At 57.5% G+C, this 20,313-nt stretch overlaps 2 protein-coding genes across 2 annotated transcripts in view; one reads left to right on the top strand and one right to left on the bottom strand.

Annotated features, from left to right (window-relative positions):
* NES (nestin) overlaps positions 1-8,111 on the top strand; it is an 8,895-nt gene extending 784 nt beyond the window's left edge. Inside the window, exons 2-6 of the mRNA XM_005867721.2 lie at positions 4-108; positions 1,228-1,352; positions 3,290-3,363; positions 3,607-6,596; positions 6,771-8,111. Coding sequence (XP_005867783.1) covers positions 4-108; positions 1,228-1,352; positions 3,290-3,363; positions 3,607-6,596; positions 6,771-7,574 — 4,098 coding nt within the window. The 3' untranslated portion in view covers positions 7,575-8,111. The remainder of the gene's footprint in view (positions 1-3; positions 109-1,227; positions 1,353-3,289; positions 3,364-3,606; positions 6,597-6,770) is intronic.
* A 7,430-nt stretch (positions 8,112-15,541) lies between these two features.
* Positions 15,542-20,313, bottom strand: part of BCAN (brevican) — a 33,888-nt gene continuing 29,116 nt past the window's right edge. Inside the window, exons 16-21 of the mRNA XM_014540652.1 lie at positions 18,695-18,802; positions 17,996-18,154; positions 17,392-17,474; positions 16,908-17,052; positions 16,456-16,646; positions 15,542-15,991 (exon numbers count right to left, since the gene is read on the bottom strand). Of these exons, the coding sequence (XP_014396138.1) occupies positions 15,896-15,991; positions 16,456-16,646; positions 16,908-17,052; positions 17,392-17,474; positions 17,996-18,154; positions 18,695-18,802 (782 nt within the window). The 3' untranslated portion in view covers positions 15,542-15,895. The remainder of the gene's footprint in view (positions 15,992-16,455; positions 16,647-16,907; positions 17,053-17,391; positions 17,475-17,995; positions 18,155-18,694; positions 18,803-20,313) is intronic.

The raw sequence follows: 20,313 nt of genomic DNA, 5'->3' as shown, positions 1-20,313 counted from the left end.
CAGCAGCTGCAGGCCGAGCGCGGCGGCCTCCAAGAGCGCAGGGCAGCCCTGGAGCAGAGGTTGGAGGGCCGCTGGCAGGAGCAGCTGAGGGCCACGGAGAAGTTCCAGGTGAGGAGGTGGGGGACCTGGGGCGAAACAAGGCTCCGAAAAGTCCTTACGGGGCTGAGAGACCTTCTGGGGAAGGGAGTGGGAAGTGGAGGTGGAAGGGGGGTGGCTGCCCATTCAGGGACCACTTCTTAGAAAACTCATAGCTGGTGCCAGAGGCCCTAGACTTTCACAGCTCCCTCTAGAATAGGGTGGAAATGGTCGGGGTCGGAGCCTCTCAAATCAGACCGCCTGGAAGGGCAGACTGGCCCAAGACGGGTGTAGCACCTTCCCACTCTGATGGCCTCTGGGCCCCTCCCTTGTCACTGGCAAGATGCCCAGGACTTTCCTTCTCCGTGCTGCCGAGCCTCATGGTCCTGCTACTCAGAATCTTCAAAGTTCCTAACCACCCTCGTCCCCCTGACAGGTGGGGGTGAGGGGCCCTGCATGAGGGACCAACTGCCCGTGTCCCACGTCATGGCTTCTTAACTCCCTCAGCACATTCCAGAAGCCTGGGACAGCTGCTCCCCCTCACACTGCACAGATGTGACCAGCAACTGAGAAAACAGCTCCCTTCCTGGGCCGACAGAGGTCTCACCATGGCCACCTCCCCAACCCTCTTCTCAGAGGAGACAGATTCCAGAACATGTGGGAAGTGGAGGGGGTGGGTGTGAGGAGCAAAAGACAGTGATTGGGACTAAGGCAGTTTTGGCTTCCAGTGCTGCGGGCTCCAGGCTTCTTGATTAATCGTTTTTCCTTCTGCTTCTACTCCCCCTGCCCACTCCTCCGCTCTGTAACCATCTCCGCCCCTCCCTCATGTCCCCCTTCCTGTGGCAGTTGAATTCTGAGCAGCATGTGCAATCATTTAGTCAGCATCCTCAGAGAAGGAGCCCCATGGGAGGAGAGAGAGAGAGAGAGAGAGAGAGAGAGAGAGAGAGAGAGAACACGCCTGAGAGGGGCCCTTGTGCTCCTCTTGGGGTCTCCAGAGGGGTTCTCTGGGCAGGGAGTGGGGTAGGGAGGCAGGAATCTGCTCAACAGAGAAGTCAGGAGCAGAAGGTGCTGTTGCAGCAGCCAGGTGCTATTGCAGGTTCGTCAGCAGGCAGGACCCCACCCTTTACTGACTGCCTCTGGCTTGCTCTGCAGCTGGCCATGGAGGCCCTGGAACAGGAGAAAAAGGACCTACAGAGTCAGATTGCCCAGGTCCTGGAAGGTCGGCAGCAGCTGGCACGCCTCAAGATGTCCCTCAGCCTGGAGGTTGCCACATACAGGTACAGGTTGACCCCGACCCACCCAGATGAGGCAGAAGGGCCTCAGCTGAAGGGGTCCAGAGCCACCAGGTTCTGTGACTCTAGGCCAGTGATGGCGAACCTGTGACACGCGTGTCAGAGGTGACACACAAACTCATTTTTTTGGTTGATTTTTCTTTGTTAAATGGCATTTAAATATATAAAATAAATACCCAAAATATAAGTCTTTGTTTTACTATGGTTGCAATTATAAAAAAATTTCTATATGTGACACGGCACCAGAGTTAAGTTAGGGTTTTTCAAAATGCTGACACGCTGAGCTCAAAAGGTTCGCCATCACTGCTCTAGGCTGATCCCTTTCACACCAGTATATTTCCCACCTGAGCCCACTTAATCCCCGATGGGTTCAGGACCAGAGAAGTATCCTGTGCCCAAGAAATCCCCCAAGGAGAGGTGATATTGCTGAATAGGAGAGAGGGCTGGCCACCTGTGGGGCATCTGCATCCGGACTCTTACCCCAGGGGGCTGAAAAGCCCTGTCTGAGTGTGTATTCTCACACAAGGAGGTAAGTTCCTTGAGCAACCTCAGAAAGGAGGAACTGCAGGTGTGGGTAGGTGGCACTGGTTTGCACTGGCAGGTCTCCTTGTCTGGAAGATGGAAGATGGGCTGGGTGACCTCCAAGGCCCCTTCCATCCTGAATGTCATGGGGCCTGACTACTCTCAAATCCTAGTCCCTTGGCCCTACCCAGCCCTTCTGCTAGCCACATTTCCTGGCCCAGGAAGGGCTGACTGAGGAGGTGCTGCTGCTCTGGCTGCATGGCCTTGGGTAAACTCACAGCCTCTTCCGGGAAACTGACCTGGTTGGCTGAGGGTTCAGTGACAGAGCCTGAGGAAGGGGCTTTGCTACCATGAAGGGCTTCATATACCAAGCCCACTGTGAGGGCCAGGGTTAGACAAGCTATGAAGACAGTGCCCCCGGAGTCCACAGACAAACAAAGGCAGGGGTCCTAGGACAGGTTCTGGAGGGGAGGGGAAGCAGGGCCCAGAAAGGAAGCAGGGCTCAGTGAGGAGCCAGGGATGAGGAAGGGAGCCGTTGAGTGAGCTCAGAGGGCAGGATGCTGCCTGGGGAAGGATGGAGGTGAGACTGCTCTGCAGACAATACTAACCAGACTCAGAGATCATGAGGAAGAGCTGAGAGCTGATGTTCAGCATAACCTGTTGAATTGATTGTTTCCCTCTCCTCCCCAGTCCCCATGGGGTATTGAGGCAAAGGCATGAACACAAAGACCTCCATTGCCCTAAAAGGCTTGGGACCCAGAGCACTTAGAGACCCCAAGATGAGGGCCTTAACCCCAATCAAATCACTGAGGGAAAGGGTCTGGGGAAGGCTTAACCTCTGGGTTTTTGAGGCCTGAAAAGGATTTAGATGAATTCTTTTATTTCTTTCTGTGACTAGCTCCTGGGGCCCTGGGGGAGGAGGAGGGAGCCTATCCCATGGGAACAGCCTGAGAATTCCCACTTGCCCTGGGAAGCCCCTCCTTAGACCCTCCAGATGGTGGTGTGGACAATGGCATCAATTAGCATGAGAATGGGCACCACACACAGAGGATGAGGTCATTAGCCTGGGGTGGGGAGGGGGAGACTAGTCTAAGCTATATGTGGGAGTGTGTACATTGTGTCTGCTGTGTGGGAATCTGCTTGTGTGTCTGTGAGCTCATCTGTGTGTCCCAAATATGTGTGTGATGCTCTGTGACCAAGTGGGTGATATCTGGATATGTGATTTCATGTACACAGCCAAGTATATCCCCACCTGTGGCTTTCATGTGATAGTGGTAAAAATGAAAAGGAAGCCTACAGTATTAGGGTTTTGGTTTTTATTTTCGTGTTTTTTTCTGGCTGGTTTGCCTACTGGCCTGTGGACAGAGGGCTGACTCAGTTTTCCCTCCCTCATTTTCCAGGACCCTCCTAGAGGCTGAGAACTCCCGACTGCAGATACCTGGCGGTGTGTCCAAGGCTTCCTTCAGCTTCCAGGGTAAGAGTTGGGGCCAGGTTCCCCCTCCTCAAAACTCTGCCCTTTTTTGCTTTTCATATCCCAGAGCAATTCCTTTCTTGAGAGGCACCAGTCTAAGTCTTGACTCCTTGGCTCCCAACAACCCATACAGTAGGAGGCAAGGATGGGGCCCATGGGCACTCTTGCCAGAAATGGTAGCTGCTCTGCGGCCCCATCCCCCTGCCAGTACATACTGACACCGTTTCTTTTCCTCCATCTTTCCAGACCCCAAGCTGGAGCTTCATTTTCCTGGTACTCCAGAGGGCCAGCGTCTGGGACCTTTGCTCTCTGTCCTCAGCCCTACTCCCCTCTCCTTGCCCTTACCTGATACTCTTCAGACACCTGTTCCAGCCTTTCTGAAGAGCCAGGAACCCCTCCAGGCTCGTACCCCCACCTTGGCCAGCACCCCTATCCCACCCACAACTCAGGCTCCCTGCCCTGCTACAGACGGAGAGATCAGAGCCCAGGATGCCCCTCTCTCTGTGCTCCAGCCAGAGGTTGGGCAGCAACAGTTTCCACAGGCCATGGGGGCTGAAGCCAATGTAGCCATCCCTGCCTGCGTCCTGCCAGGACCAGAGGAGCCTGGGGGCAAGCAGCTAAAGGCCGGTCCAGGCCAGTCCCCTGAGGATCATGCCTCCTTGGCCCCACCCCTCAGCCCTGACCACCCCAGTTTAGAGGCCAAAGATGGAGAACCCAGTGAGACTAGAGTGTCCAGCAGATTTCAGAAGGATGGTGAAGGGGAACTGTGGGAACTGGCAGAGAAGGAAATAGCCATAGAGGTCAAAGTGGTAAGCAGCCTGCAGCAGCAAACACAGCAAGAAGAGGGGGATCTGGGCAGGAAGGAAATCCAGGACTCCCAGGGTCCTTTGGAAAAAGAAACTCTGAAGTCTCTGGAAGAGGAGGGTCAAGAGCCACTGATGTTTCTGGAAAAACAGAGTCCAGAGACACTGAGACCTCTAGGGAAGGAGAATCAAGAGCTATTGAAGTCTTTAGAGGAAAAGGACATGGAGGTAGTGAGAACTCTAGAAAAAGAGACTCTAGAACTGTTTAAGCCTATAGAAAAAGAGGACCCGCAGACATTGCAATCTCTAGAAAAAGGGAATCAAGAACTAATGAGATCTCTTGAAGATAATCTAGAGACATTTTTATATCCAGGGAAGGAAAATCAAGAATTAGTGCAGTCTCTAGAAGGGGAGAACTTTGAGTCCTTGAGAGCTCTAGAAAAAGAGAATCAAGAACCACCAAGGTCTGTAGAAGAAGAGGACCAGAAAACACTGAGAACTCTAGAAAAAGAAAATCCTGAGTCTCTGAGGTTTCTAGAAGAGAATCAAGAGTCCTTGAGATCTCTAGAAAAAGAGAACCAGGAACCACTGAGGTCTCTAGAAGAAGAGGACCAAGAGACAACGAGACCTCTAGAAAAAGAGACTCAACAGCCACTGGAGTCTCCAGGAGTAGAAGACCAAATGACAGTGAGAACTCTGGAAAAGGAGAAACCAGAGCCACTGGAGTCTCTTGGAAAAGACCAGGGGATATTTAGACCTTTTGAAGAAGAGAATCAAGAGTTATTAAGGTCCCTAAAAGAAGAGAGTATAGCGGCAGTAAGATGTTCAGAAACAGAGAATCTAAAACCACTAAAGTCTGCAGGAGAAGATCTGGAAATATTAAAGTCTACAGAAATTCAAGGGCCATTGTGGTCTCTGGAAGAAATGAATCAGGAGACAATGAAACCTCTAGAAAAGAAAATTCAAGAATCGCTGGAGTCTGTGGAAGAGAACCAAGAGTCATTGAAGTCCCTAGAAAAGGAGAATCAAGAATCATTGAGATCTCTGGGAGGATGGAACCTAGAAAATTTGAGATCTCTGGAAGAGGTAGACAAGGAAAGTCAAGAGTATCTGGAAGAGGAAGAGAACTTGGAGAAGGGAGAGAATCCAGTGTCACTGAGGTCTCTGGAAGAGGAGGAGCAGGAGCTGCGGCTGTCTGCAAATCAGCAGAGGTGGGAAGATGTGGTGGTGGGGGGCCAAGAACTGGATCAGGAAACCCCCTCTGGGAGGGCTGGCGTGGACGATGAGGATGAGGCAGAGCTGGACCCAAGGGAATGTGATGGCTTCTCTGGAAAGGAGGGATCTGCAGAGGAGGTGACTGCCATAGGAGGAGCCTGGAGCACAGGTGAGGGGCACCCAGGGAGCCCTGAGCCCAAAGAGCAGAGGGCTCCAGCTGAGGGCGCCAGTGGGGAGGGAGTTGCTGAGGGCCTTCAGAAACCTGAAGAGCCAGAGAACCTGGAAGCCCGAGGCCTCCATGCTCCCTGGGGAATGTCAGAGGTGATAGAGCCAGTATTGGAAAATGAGGATAAGGCCCCAGCGGGTGGCCGAGCCTCCCCAGAGGTCACCTTGGGGTTGGAGGCAGCTGTGGGTGAGTCTGCTGCAGGAGCTGAGCAGGGACTGGAGCAGAAGATGGTAGGGTTGGAGGACCCAGGCCACCTGACCAGAGAGGAGGTGATGGAGCCACTCCTGGGGGAAGAAAGTTTGGAGGCAAAGATTGTGCAGGGCTTGGAAGGGCCTGAAAAGGACCTAGAGGAGGCAGCTGCTCTGGAGCCAGAGCTTTCCATACTGCCCAGGAGGAGCAGAGACTCTCTGGAGTCTCCTGGGGCTGGGGAGGAGTTGGAGCCTGAGGTCCCCTCGGGAGAAGACGAGGTGCTCCCTGCTGAGACCTTGTGCCATGATGCAAGTGATGCCCCTCAACCCAGGCTCCTGGGGTCAGAGGAAGCTGAGGAGGATGCAGAACCAGGGCTAGGGTCCTCCAGCCCCAGGCCCCCTGAGCCCTGGTCGCTCAACCCAATCCCTGAAGCTGCCCCTGGGCCCCAGCCCCTAGCAGAGGGGAACCAGGAGGCTAGCTGGGGGCTGGAGGGCAGGGCTGAGGCCCTGGAAAAGGTGGAGGGTGAGAAGGAGGAGTTGGGTCCTGGGGGACTCCCCGCGGGCCTCCAAGATGAGGAGGAAGAGAGCAGAGATGAGAGCGAGGCTGATGAGCTGGGGGAGACCCTTCCTGACTCCACGCCCCTGGCCCTGTATCTCGGCTCCCCTGCCTCATCCAAGTGGGATGTAGCTGCAGAGCAGAGGCCCTCCCCTCAAGGGGAGGCCAGAAAGGAGGGATGTGATTTTACTGTCCTGACCCCTGAGGGCCATGGGGCCCACCCAGAGGAGAAAGAGGAGGAGGAGGAGGAGGAGGAGGAGGAGGAGGAGGAGGAGGAGGAGGAGGAGGAGGAGGAGGAGGAGGAGGAGGAGGAGGAGGAGGAGGAGGAGGAGGAGGAGGAGGAGGAGGAGGAGGAGGAGGAGGAGGAGGAGGAGGAGGAGGAGGAGGAGGAGGAGGAGGAGGAGGAGGAGGAAGGGGGAGATGATGAGGAGGAATGTGGCCAGGACTCTGACCTGTCAGAGGAATTTGAGGACAGTGTGGGGACTGAGGCTTCTGTCCTTCATGGGGACCCCAGGGAATTGATGGAGCCTCTGGGCCAGGTGTCCCAGGTGCTACTGGAGCCTGCAGCCTGGGGTCAGGGTGGGGAGTCTGATGGGTTTGCAGATGAGGAAGAGAGTGGGGAGGAGGGAGAGGAGGAGGAAGAAGAGGAGCGGAAGGAGCCAGGGGGTGGGCAGTGGGGGCCCGGGCCCTCTGTTGACAGCCTTCCTGCCATGAGCGGCCCTCAGAGGGGGAACCTCTTGGGGTCTGAGACTGTGGATGTCAGCATCCCCTGGGATGATGGCTTGAGGGGTGCAGCAGCTGATCCCCCTATGACTGCCCAGGAGACCGAGTCCCAAGACAGCACGGAGCCCTCTGGCTCAGAGGATGAGTCTGACGATGCTCCCTTGGAGAGGGAGGACCAAGTTCCCGGCCCGCTGGGGACCCTCAGTGGGACAGAGGACACCCCTGGTGTCAATGGCCAGAGCCCCAGCTTGAAGGATGAGTTGGAGCATGTGAATGGGGGGTTGGTGAATGGGGTGCAGCAGTCTGAAGGAGCAGGGCAGGGAAAACTGGGGGCCCTTGAGGGGAACCAAGGGAACCCTTTGGAGGAGGAGGAGGAGGGGAGTGCTCTGAAGACCCCTTGGGCAGGGGCTTCTCTTCATCTGGACCCAGGCCAGTTCCTAACGTTCACTCAGAGGGAAGGAGATGGGGACTCATTGTCTCCTGGTGACTCGGGGGAGGACTAGAGACAGTGCTGTTCCTGCGCTTAGGACTTGAGTGTGGACAGGTCCCCATGCCCCCTCCCTGCTCAGGGCCAGCACCTTAACTTATGATCTCCCGACCTGTGGTTTCTGCCCAAGAGGCCTGGCTGGCCAAGGTGAAATGGGGTGTGGGAAGGGCACCTACCTGTCCCGAAAATGGAGGCTCCAGGAATAAAAACCAGCCCCTCAGACCCTGCAGAGTGGGCATCATGCCTGCACTGTCCCATGAGGTTTAAGCCAACTGAATCCCTGTAGGACTAGTCCCCTTTTCCTTGCACCCCCTTTCCTTCCCATCCTTTTGGCTGGAAAAGGCCTGGGGCCCGGTGGCTCCTCCAAGAAGAAGGTGGCTGTGGTGGTCTTTGTGGGGGGGTGGGGGTTCACCAGCCCTGTCCCTCCTCACTGTACCCTCATGGGATGTCCGGTCAGTAAGGGGGTGCTCCTATGTCCTGACCCCCCCATATTCCTGCCCTGTGTGACCCTCTCTGGCTCATCCCTGCTTGAATAAAGTAATGCTTCCACCTACAAAGTCTGGACTCTTTCTTCCCCAGTTCAGGGAGTCGTCAGGGCCAGCACAGGAGCTGGGGAGACCAGGAAGCATCGGGAGATGCTGGTGTTGGGGCGGGGTTCTTCCTGAGGAGAGGAGGCCCTGGAGGCCTCATGGGGCGCAGTGCAGACAGACGAAGGCTACAGGCAGCAGTGCTAGGGCCCTGGGGAGGGCTGGGGGTCCCAATCCAGGTGACCTCAGTGCCTGAGCATGCAGGCTGTCATCATCTCTGCCACCGGGCTGATTACAGGGAATAGGACTTGTGCCACCCCCGCTCTTGCCTGTCCTCCCCCCTCCGGCCCCTCAGTGCCGCCAGCATAATAAGCCCCTTTGCCCCCAAATCCAAACAGCTGTCTGGCCTGTGATGTCGGCATGGACTGGCTGGGTCAGAGGCGGGTGAGGGAGGGGGAGGCCTGTTCTGCTTTAGTTGGGCTTGTGGCCTCAGGTCAGCGTTTATTGTCTAAATCTCAGACTCAGCCCCACAAGAGGGGCGCTGGGCTGGGTGACTTGGGGGGCCCTCCCAGTGCAGGAAAAGCAGGAGGAAGGCTAGGGGAAGCCCGAGGGCTGCAGCTTTGACCTTTAGTAGTTCTTTCCTCACATGCTGAAGCAGGAAACAGGCAAGCCCGAAGTGTGGAAGTGAGGAGGAGGAGACACTGAAGTGGCAGGGCTGACAGAAGAGCTAGGGGTGTGTTGATGACTGGGGTAGATGAAGGGTGAGGGGCACAGCCTCAGCTTCTCTGCGCCCCCCCCCCTGCACCCCTTTCCAGGGCCCCTGTGCAGGGCAGGGAGGGACCAGAGGTTCCTGGATGAGGTGGGGCCTGAGGCCTTGAAATCAGGATACGCAAATAGAAGCCCTCCCCAGCTCAGCTCAGTGGGGAAGGAAGATCTGGCGACACCTCTAAATAAATACACTTGGTGGGGGTGGGATAGGGGCAGCCAAACAAATGCTCCATATTTGGAGACAATCTCAAGTCTGGGAACAGGCCGAGGGCCTGGGAAAGATGACAGGATGAAGGCTCAGCCAATCTGGCCCCCACGCATGTCCTCTGGCCAAGGAGGGGTGGGCAGGAGGCCCCCTGACAGAATCCCACTGTCTGTCTCTCTGCCCATGCTTTTCTCTTTCTCCATCTGGGAGTCTCTGTCTTGGGCACTGACGCCCCCATTTCACCGTCCACCCTGCCCTCAGGGTCCAAGAGTCTGTCTCCCCTTCTGGCAGCCCAAGCCTACACTCTCCTTCCTGTACTCACCACCAACAAGGCCTGTGTGACCCTGCCAGGCTGCCAGGCCCGAGGCCAGCACATGGGCATCCAGGCCAGTAAGACCCACTCCCTGACCCTCTGATGTGACACAGGAGCCCTGTTCGTGGTCTCCCCAGGCCCTGGGGCACCCCCGCCTGGGCAAGGGACCAAGGACAGAGGCCAAGCCAAGAGCAGTCCTGCCCTGTGCCTGGGTGGACACCCTGTCCCGCACACCAGGGTCCCTGGTCCCCCACAGAGTTACCCAAACCGGCTGATTCTTTTTTTTTTTTTTAATATATTTTTATTGCTTTCAGAGAGGAAGGGAGAGGGAGAGGGAGAAAGAACATAGACGTGAAAGTGAAACATTGATCCCCCTACCGGGGATCGAGCCCGAAACCTGGGCATGTGCAACTAGACGATGCCCAACTTATTGAGCCACACTGGCCAGAGCCACGTTTGCATTTTAAATAAAACCTGACGACTGTGAGCATGGCCTGGAACGGGCAGGCGTGCTTCGGGGAGGCTCCTGCAATAGTCCGGGAAGGGGAGATGGTGGCAGGGGGATGAAAAGGAGGCACAGAGGGCAGCAGTTTCTGGACTTATGACCCGCTGTGGGAGATATGGGGATATGGCGGTGGAGGCTCCCAGGGTGTTAGCCTGGGCGGCTGGGAGACAGTGGTCCCATCTCTGAGCTGAAGAATCCAGCAGGAAATTGTGAGCGCCAAGAGAGGCTGCTCTGGGGGAGGGTGGCATGTGAGGCTCAGGAGAGAGGACCCAGCTGGAGACAAGCATTGGAGGGTTGTTGGCTTAGAGATCATCCAGACAGAGCCCCCGGGGAACTCCTGGCCTAGAGGAGACACTTGGGCAGGGGCAGGAGGAGAGACCAGAGAATAGGAGGACCAGGGGACTATGGCACCTGGGGAGACCCTGTCATTGTAGAAAGCAAGGCCTTTGTCCAGCCCAGTGCCTGGGGGCCCGGGGGTGCTCAGTGACTTCGGATTGCATAAATGAACTAATGAAAGAATGAGTGGCTGATGAACTCAGACAACAGGAAGCCCTTTGGAGGGTGGGGTCCCCTCCAAGGAGGGAATGAAGAGGCTGCACCCTCCCCCCACCAGCAGGACAAGTGGGAGGTTATTCTGGGCCTCCTCTGGGTAAACATAGCCTCTGAGTGGGGTGGGGGCGGGGTGGGGGCAGGGTGGGCCCCCCCAGGTGGCTTCCTCATTTGTTTGGGGCACTTCCTTATAAGGCTGTGCAGGCTGAGGGCCATGGAGGGTGAGGTCAGGGCTGAGCTCTCCATTCAGCCCAGCCCGATGCTGTCCCTGTTGTCCCCGTGGCTGCCAGAGTCTCAGAGGAAATCAAAGGCTGAGACTTTGGGCTCCAGCCAAGGAGCTCAGAGTGGGGCCTCTTAAAGGGCCCCGGAGCCTTCATGTCTGCTGTGGGAGCCCAGGTCAGGGCTGGGGAGAGGGTGTCCTTCCAGGGTCCTCTCGGAAAGTAGTGCCGGGTACCCTGGTTTTCCCATCTGTATGACTGGCTCACCCTCTGGAGCTCTGGGCAGCTCTGACACCCTGTGGTCCCACCTTTGTCCCTTCTGCTGCAGGGTCTGCCCCTCTTGCTCTGATCTCCTGAGAGCGGACTCATTCATTGCTTCCAACGGCCCTGGTTCCTCCGCTCCCCTCCGCTCCCCTCCGCTCCCCCTTCCCAGCCCCTCTTTGGGGAACCAGCTGCTGCCACTTGACCCTGTGGTGTCACAGCTGCTGCCAGCAATGCCATCCTTGCTAGGCAGGGAAGGAGGAATGTGATTTAATTTCAGCTGGAATGTGCCCTCCGAGGCTGCCCAGAGAGGGGGGCGGGGGTGTAGACCAAGCCACCCACGCCCAGGAAACCCACGAGGGCTCTGGGCTGGGGACAGGCTCCTGTGTTCGTGTCCCACGGGAGGGGCCCTGCCGCAGGATGGGTCTTCATAGCAGTGGGAAAAGAAAAGGCTTCTGGTGACTGTCCCTGCGTCCACAGGCCCCTCAGAAAGGTAGGAGGAGGGTCTCCTCACCCCTTCGGGGAGGGGACTGGCTCGGGGCAAGAAGAGAGACAGACCAGCCTCGGGCGAGGGCCCACAGACTGCAGTGGAGAGTAGAGGAGCATTCTGAGATCCCACATGATTTCCTTCACCCTGGGGGCCCCATTCCCTCTCCCCTCTTTCTTTCTTTTTTTAAAATATTTTTTTATTGATTTCAGAGAGGAAGGGAGAGGGAGATAGAAACATCAATGATGAGAGAGAATCACTGATTGGCTGCACACCCCACACTGGGGATCAAGCCCGCAACCCGGGCAGGTGCCCTGACCAGGAATCGAACTGTGACCTCCTGGTTCATAGGTCGACCCTCAACCACTGAGCCACACACACTGGCCCCCCTCTCCTCTTTCTAACCCAGCACCCCAACACCAGGTCAAGCTTGCCTCTTTGCCAACATTTCAGGAGCAGTGGACTCTGCCTCCTGCTCCCCACTTCCTCCCCAAGCCCATTATTCCAGGCTCTCCAGTGTGGGTGTCTCTCCTACCACCTCACACCTGTTCTGGGTGCTATAGCACCAATCCCTCTTGCCCCCAAAGGGGTGGACCTCAGGCCCCAGAGTCCCAGTCCTACAGCCCTCTTCCTCTAAGTCTCCTCCTCTCCCAGCTTCAAAGTCCCCTCCCTTCAGCCCCATTCACCCTCCCCACCCCCATGACTCAGCTGTGACTCCAGAAATAAACGGAGGCAGGAGCCAGGGGGCCACTGTCGAGGAACCACCACATCCCAGCAGCTGTGGGCTCAGCTGCTGCTAAGCAGGAGCCACAAGGTCCCCGGAAGGGTGGCTGGGAGACTTCAGCGGTCGGGCGATGCCCAGCTGGCTTGGCCCTCTCCTGGGACCCCATCCTCCCTGCTAAGGAGAACGCTCCTCCCTGGCAGCCTCACTCTCCACTCACTCTCCTTCCCCATCCCCTCGCCTCTGTCTTCCACCTATTTTCCTCCCTCCTCTCTGGTCTCTCCCAACTCCTGAATCACTTGGTGTCTCCTAGATCTCTTCCTTCTCTGCTCATCTCATTTGTCAGGAAGTTGTATGTCAGAGCTTCAACACACCTTGATGGGGAAACTGAGGCACCAAGAGACATCCCTTGTCAATGCTACTAAGAGTCCCTAGATGCCAGTTGGAGTCCATAGAACATGGGCCAAGTGGCTGTGGGTCGCTGCCCTTAGGTGCTCCAGTCCAAAGTGGTCAATAGCCTTCCCTCGTTAACAAGCTGCCTAGAAGGACCCCCAGGAAGTAAACTCAGGGGCCACCGAGCCACCCACCAGGCGACAAGCAGAGTGGAGTCTCTCACAGGGGACTTTCTCACATCCTCTTCCTTCTCCCCCTTTTTTCCTCTGCTCCTTCCCAAGCCCTTCCTCTTGCTCTGCCCCGAATCTTCTAGTTCTTCCTTCCCAGGAGGGAGGAGGTTGCTGGAGCAGGCAAGGTGGCAGTTAGATCTCAGGGAGGACCTCCAGTCGGGGGAATATGAGAGGGATCTGACTGCAGCCCCCATGGAAAACCCTCCCCCCTCAGGGGCCTGACAGGCGGAGCATTCTTTGAAGTCTTTGGGAGCTGCTGTGTCACAGCAGGCAGGCAGGCAGGACAATGGGGCCCTTTTCCTCCCTGCACAGGGGCAGGCCCACCAACGGCCTCAGGGCTGGGACAAAGGCCCCAGTGAGGTCAGGGCAGTGTGTAGGGTGGGGAGGTGGGAAGGAATAAGGTGATGGGGTGTGGGTCAGAGCAGCCTGGGGGGAAGCTGGGGACCTGGCAGTTGAGGGCCTTGGCAGGCCCATGTCACCGGGCTCTCGGGCTCCTCTGCAAGGCCCAAGCCCTGACTTCCACCCAGGCTGGACCTGCCCCTCCATTTATTCCAATACACCCTCTGACCCCGCTCTTGTCCTTCATCCCCCGGGGGCCCTGGGGGGACCTCACTTTAGACATGTATGAAAGGCTGAGGGGTGAACCGCATATCCAGGGGCTTGCAGGTCTGTGCTGTGTCCTGGAGGCAGAGGCTCCCAAAGAGAGGCTGACACTCCATGAGGGGTCAGTTCCCTCTGCCCAGCCCAACACAGGCCCCTTTCTCATTTTCCCTCCCTGGGCCAGGGCTGGATTCTGTGCAGGGTGTTGAGTCACCCCTGGTCCAGCTCTCCCTTCCCCAGGAAGCCCAACAAAGCCAGAAGGCTTCCGTTTTAGGCAGTCATGCCCAGGCAGCCCAGCAAGTGTCCGGAGGGGAGGAGTGTTCTAGTTCCAGCCCCGTGTCCACCTCTGGACCACTCCTCCTCCACAGTCAGAGAAGGTGGCGGACCCCTGCCGACCGCGGGTGCGGAGATTCAGTGACTAAGGGGCTGGGACACCAAAGCCCCTTCCAGCTCCCCACTAGGGTCTCTCTGGGAAATACCACCTGCTTTCTAAACCCCATCTCTGCGAGGTCACAGTTCTCAGAGAACCCCCCTTAAGAACCCCAGGACAGACACTGTCCCCTCTTCAGCCTTCTCTTCTTGAGGGGCTATGTTCAAAGGCCCACCCTGGTCTCGATCCACTCATGATTCCAGCTAAATTCCATGGGGGGAGGGGCTCCCTACTCTGGTCCCCAAATCATCCTCTTCCCTGTAACTCCTTAAGAAACAGCCTTAGTCCCTAGCTGTGCTTGGCTGGGTTGTCTGAGGAGGGCAGAAGCGGGGCGCGGGGGGGTGGGGGTGGGGGCAGGTGAGCCCTGGGTGAGGAGAGGACTGTGGTATCTCAGAGACCAGCTGGTTTGGGGTTTGTATCCAGGTGGAGAAGGTCCAGGAGCTGGGCAGGGATGGCCTGGGAGAGCCCGTTTTCCTGTCTTGCCTCGCTGTCTCTGGGCCTTTCCCCATCACTCTCTGATTCTGTCTCTGTCTCTGTGTCTTACAGGCTTTAGTAACTTGCCCATGTGTGGTTAAATGTGAGGATCTGCAGCAAGAAGATTCACCCCCATCATGGAAACAGATGGCATCCCGACACACACTCTACCATAAGGTACAATTGTGTGTAACACACACACACACACACACACAGAGCTGGTCATTCTCTCTCCAGTTCTCAGAGTGACCTCACTATCTCAACCTCCGCTGACTCACAGCCCCAGGCCAGCTCAGGCTGGCGGAAGTCTGACCCCTCTTCCTCCCCCCTACCCCTCACTCCAGCCAGCTGCCAGACTTCCTCACCCTGGACAATTGGGGGGTGGGGGTGGGGGTGTGTGACACCGCAGCGCCCTCTGGCGGTATCCTAAGGCTCCTCCCGCCTGGCTCCACTCACGCACGTGCACACAGCGCCCTCTGCTGGCTACAGCCTAGGAGGCCTGCAGATCATTCCTCAGAGCCCAGCCCACAGCAGGGCGGGGGATCCCTCCTCCGCCCTGATCACGTGCCCCTATTCCTGCATCTCAGCCTTTTCTGCTGGAAGGACGCCATCCTGCGATCTAAACCCCAGACCTGCACTCCCTTCACCCTCATCCCCCCCGCCCAGTGAACCCCCTCAGGAACCTCAGAACTGGGGCACCGCCCTGCTCTCCTCTCTGGGCCCTCAGCTCCCGCCCAGACTGAACTCATCTAGGTCTGTTTGACTGGGCACTCCAGCTCCTTTCTTTTTTCTTTTCATTGATTTCAGAGAGGATGGAGAGGGAGAGGGACAGAGATAGAAACACCAGTGATGAGAGAGAATCATTGATCGGCTGCCTCCTGCACACCCCCTACTGGGGATGGAGCTGCAACCCCGGTGATGGGGAATCCAGTGTCCCTCCTGCACACCCCCTACTGGGGATGGAGCCTGCAACCCAGGCATGTGCCCTGGTGATGGGGAATCCAGTGTCACCTCCTGGTCCATAGATCGATGCTTAACCACTGAGCCACACTTTCCGGGCTCCAGCTCCTTTCAAACACCCTTATGCTGTCCCCCCACCCCACCCCTGTGGGCTTCTTCATTCCATAAGTACTTACTGGGCAGCTCTTCTGTGCTAGTCACTATTCTATCCCCTGACTTCTCTGACCTTCAGAAACCAATAAACCCAGAAGGCATATTTATCCTGTAAGGCTCAACCCAACCCCACCTCTCCCTCCCTCCCGCTCTCTCTCTCTCTCTCTCTCTCTCAAGCATCAAACTTGCTTGGACTCGAATGCAGCTTTATTTCCTGCTGGTTTTACAGGTATGCCATCCTGAAAACTCATTCCCTTAGAGAACGAGTGGACACAGAGCCCCCCAGGGGAATGGAGGGGACAGGATGGCTGGCGAGGAGGGGGCAGTTGAGGCACTTAGGGACAACTCAAGGCCCTGAGGGAAAACCTGATGCTCAGCGTGGGGGTGAAAGGGCCTAGGCTGGTCTGCAGCTGCCCAGGTATTTCCCAGAAGTCCCTTCAGGCACTGTCACCTGGACTCCAGCTCTACCCCTCTCATGTTGTCACTTCCCATGGTGGGGCATGAGGGCAGTGCTGGGGGCAGCAGTATCCAAGGCTTTGCTTCTTAGGGAGCTGGAACAGGACTGGAAGGAGGGGTCCAGCGCCCCAGTAGCCTCCGCTGACGTCCTTCTAGGGCCTTCTTGGGGTGCAGAGCTCGAGACTGGGGAAGACACACACACGCACATGCACCCTCACCCTGGGCTCTTCCCCCTTCTCTCCTCAGAGCACCCTCTGGTGTTCGCCCCAGTAGCCTCCGCTGACGTCCTTCTAGGGCCTTCCTGGGGTGCAGAGCTCGAGACTGGAGAAGACACACACACACACACACGCACCCTCACCCTGGGCTCTTCCCCCTTCTCTTCTCAGAGCCCCCTCTGGTGTTGTTGCTCCTTGATGCCTGATCTCATCAAACACTTGCCCTGGCTCAGCCCTTAAGGGCCCAGAGCTTGGCCAAATGTTCTGACGTCAGCACTGAAGAGAACCCAGAGCATCCAGCCCTCCTTCCCTTGGTCCAGAGAGGGGCAGTGGTTACTTCAAGGTCACACAGCCGGTGACTGGCAGGACTAGGATTGGAGCCCAGTGCTACTGTTAGTTAATGCCCCCCACCTGCCTCCTCCTGGCACTCACAGGCCTGTGGGGCACACAGGAGATCTGTGGGGCCTCCCAGCGACCATTCTCCTGGCAGCGAATCAGTGGCTGGTTGCGCTGGGCCAGCCCCTCCAGGCACCGGTAACGAAGCACCGTGTCCACCTCATAGCGCAGCCTCGGGCGGCCAAACAGTTGAGCCAGGGGCAGCTCTGGTGGGGACCCACAGGACACTGTAGGGCAGACACAGTCAGAAACTGAGAGCCTGGCTCTATGAGTGACAGTTCCCAGAATCAGGATGAGGAGGAGAGAAGTGGGCCACAGTTGGATACACAAAAGAGCAGGGGTTCTGAGTGGACCCATCGAATTTGTTATCCCTCCCGTGCTCATGGCCTGGGACCCATTTCTGATTGAGCAGTTTTGCACCTCCTTCTGTTTACACATCCGTCCAGCATCCCGAGCCCCCACCCCTCCTCTCCCTTGGCCTCCCTCACCCAGCCCCATCTTGCAGGTGTAGGACAGGTGGTAGTTGCAAGGCACGTCACTCCATTGTCCCTGATCATGCCACACCATGACGACACAGTTCTCTCCGGACAGGAAGTAGCTGTCGGGCTGCCCGGGGTTCCAGTTCTCATAGAGCTAGGGGGTGGGGGTGGAGGAGGTGGTGAGGAGCTCCAGTACTGGAGACAGAGGAATGGTGTGGAGGGCTTGGGAGGAGGGGTGGGAGGGTTAGGGGGATGGAGCGTAGGGGACTCCAGGGGAAAGGAGAGGTCAGGGGCTTTGGGAGGAAGGATAATGGCAACCAGAAGAGAAGTCAGAGAGGCACAAAGATGGGAAGAGGACCCAGGGAGAGAGTGGGCATGGGGAAGGGAAGGAGCCAGAGAAAGGAAAGGGAGGGTTGGGGTCACTGTGGGATGGGGGCGGAAATGCTTCGAAGAAGCAACCAAGTTAGCTTGAGAGGCAGCGGGAGCCTCTCACCAGGGGGACGCCATCTGACCACAGGAAATCGCCTTCGATCGTCCTGTCATTGAGCCCAATCCACTGGTACTCCCGGTATCGATCTGGGAAAGAACCGCAGGGGAGATGGTTGCAGTGAGCTCCGCCGCCAGCAGAGGGCGACCATTCCCCAGGATCGAGCGGTCGCTGGGTGGCCACGGAGAAGTCCTTCCCGCCACCCCAGCCCCGCGTTTCCCTCACTCCAACCTCGGTGCGTGGGCCTGGGCTAGAAAAGGGAAACTCTAGGCACAGAGTAAACATGTTCAATGAGGTCAGAGTCGGGGAGAGCAGGTGGAGGCAGGAGAGCAGGGAGGCGGGAGCTCTGAAGGGGGCGTCAGGCTGGTGCAGGTGTATTTCCTGCTCTAACCGCAGCGGCCCGGGTCTGAAGCCCCACCTCCCACGTGTGGAGTGGGACGGAGGCGGAGAAAGGAACAGTGAACTAGTAGAACGAGGCAGGCCAAGTAGTAAGTACCCGAATTAATGAATGAGGGGGTTAATTCATGAACATACTCATCCATTAGTTGATTGACGAGTGAGTGTGAGTGACAGCAGGTGACAGGGTCCCCCCCTCCCGTCCGCAGCCCACCGTTGATGAAGCGCTGCTCCTCGGGCGTGCTGATGCTGGCCAGGTGCGCGCCGTACATCCGACAGTGCGTCTCCGCCTCCTCCCAGCTCCTCCGTGTAGAGAAGTGCTTGTAGCAGGCGCCCTGGAAGGCGTCCCAGCCCGGGCTGCAGAAACGGAGGCCTGGGCGCAGAAGGGCGGGCTACTTAGGCGGGAGGACCCGGGAACTCCAAGGGGCCTGATCACCTGGAAGGGGTCCCACCACCGCAGCCTGAGAGGGCGGGGCTAAGGGCAGGAGGGCGGGGCCAAAGAGCTAGGAGGGGAGGAGGGGAAGAGAGGAGGAGGAGCCTGGAGGAGCCCTAGTGCTGGGGACTAGGGTGAGGGCTGGGAGTCCCGGCCTGGGTCTCTGCCATCCTCCATCCTAAAGCAGAGCTGTACGCTCGCCTCTTGCCAGGAGAATGGAAACTGGCATGTATTGACTCCAAATGCCAGGAGTCTGCTAAGCAGTCCTCTCACACAGAACCCCTGAGAGAGGCATTTTTGGTTCCACTTAACAGATGAGGAAATTGAGGGTAGGGCTCAGACAGGTTATGTGATTTGCCTAAAATGGGATTTATCAACGGCAAAGCCAAAACCAGTGCCCTCCCCTCATTCCTCTGGATCAGGCAGGGTCCAGGCTTCAGATCTACCCCCACCCCACACCAGTCCCTCCAACACACTCACCAACGTCGCACAGGTCCCCCCCATAGCCAGGCAAACACAGGCATCGGACCCCCTCCTCCTCCTCCAAGCATGTCCCACCATTGTGGCAAGGGCTGGGGACACAGTTACCTGAGAGGGGGAGAGAAGTGAGGTGGAGGGGGGGAGCAGGGGAGCACAGCTCTGCTGCCTGAGTCCATCTGGAGAGGGTTCAAGGGTCCCCAGCCCCAGCCCCCTTGTCCTGGGAGCTAAACAGCTCTCTCAAAGTTCCCCCTGGAACCTGCCTCTGGTTAGAGCCCAGCCTGAGTTCTGGATTTTTCTCGTCTCTGGGTCCCCTCGAGGTCCCCCACTTCAGCATTGGTTCAGCTCTGTGCTGGCCCTTGTCATGCCCGCCGGTGTGAGCCCAATCTAACAGGGGCTGGGAGAAAGTGGCCGCGAAGGCCCTTGGGACCCAACCCCGCAAAGGGGAAAGATGGTCATGAGGCTTGGACTCTTGTCTGGCTCCCAGCTCTGCCGGGTGACATTGGGCAGGTCATTTACCCCTTTGGGAGCTTAGTCCCCCACCCCCTTGTCTGTGTCAGGCCCAGAACAGCTCTGTACAGTGGAGGTGGGCTACTTGAAAGTGGAGGAGAGTCCCCACAGCCACTGGGATCTGATATGGGGGGAGGAGGGTTCAGATGGGAGGTAACCATTCCTCCTCTCTCCACTGGCACAGTGAATGAAGATCCAATACTCTCCCCTCACTTTAAGCCCTGCCCGCCCCCCTTCCTCCTTACCAGGCTTCCCTTTCACCCTCTAGTTCAGGCTTCCTGCAGATTCCTTAGCCTAGAAACCCTTCGGCTCCATCTTGCACCCTTCCTTTTGGCTCTCTCTTCTCCAGGTAGCCAGTCTCCTTAGACTAACACACTTCCCTGAAAGCATGCAATCCGCTGTCTGGATCCAGCTCCACCCGGCTAGGCCAGCTGCCTCCTCTTCTGTACTCTGGATGCTGGAGTAGGGGGTGACGGCTGCCTAACTTGGGCTGAGCCTGGGTGCTGGAGGGGCTGTCAGGTTCTACTCTTTCTGGTCCTGATGACCCAAGGGAAGATAACCCCACCGACTGACAGCACAGGTCAGGGCTCAGGCCTGGGCAGTAAAACCACCCTCCAGGCCAGCGGTCGCTAACCGGTGGTCCTTGGACCACTGGTGGTCCATGAGGTCCGAGGTCTGAAAGGTTGGCGACCGCTGCAGCCACGGCATCCACCCCTAGCAGCCAAGGCCAAGGCTCACATGCTTTACTCTGGCCCAAGATGCCTGGTGAGGATCAGAGCAGAGGTCGGGGGAGGAGAAGCTGGAGTTGACTCAAACATTTTTGCTGTGGTGATCTAGCTGTTTGGCGTAAAATGAATCAGCTGTTCCAGCACCGTTCTCCCTGTCATCGTCCCTCTTGCCAATAGTTTTACCTGCCCGCCAGGGTGAAGGGGGAAGGGAAGATGTTTTATTTAACCCTTTAAGCACCGGGGCCCACAGAGGGGAGGAGTCCTGAACTGCTCTCCGTTCCTCACATTTTCTTGCTCTTCCTGCTGTCTTCTCTCCAACCCTCCAACCCTCCAACCCTGGGGGATAGAAACTCTCAAGCTTGGTCCCTGATGCCCCCACCACAT

The sequence above is a fragment of the Myotis brandtii genome, unplaced genomic scaffold (genome assembly GCF_000412655.1).
Source record: "Myotis brandtii unplaced genomic scaffold, ASM41265v1 scaffold250, whole genome shotgun sequence".
Classification (NCBI taxonomy): domain Eukaryota; kingdom Metazoa; phylum Chordata; class Mammalia; order Chiroptera; family Vespertilionidae; genus Myotis; species Myotis brandtii.
This window is presented reverse-complemented; position numbering and strand designations above follow the sequence as displayed.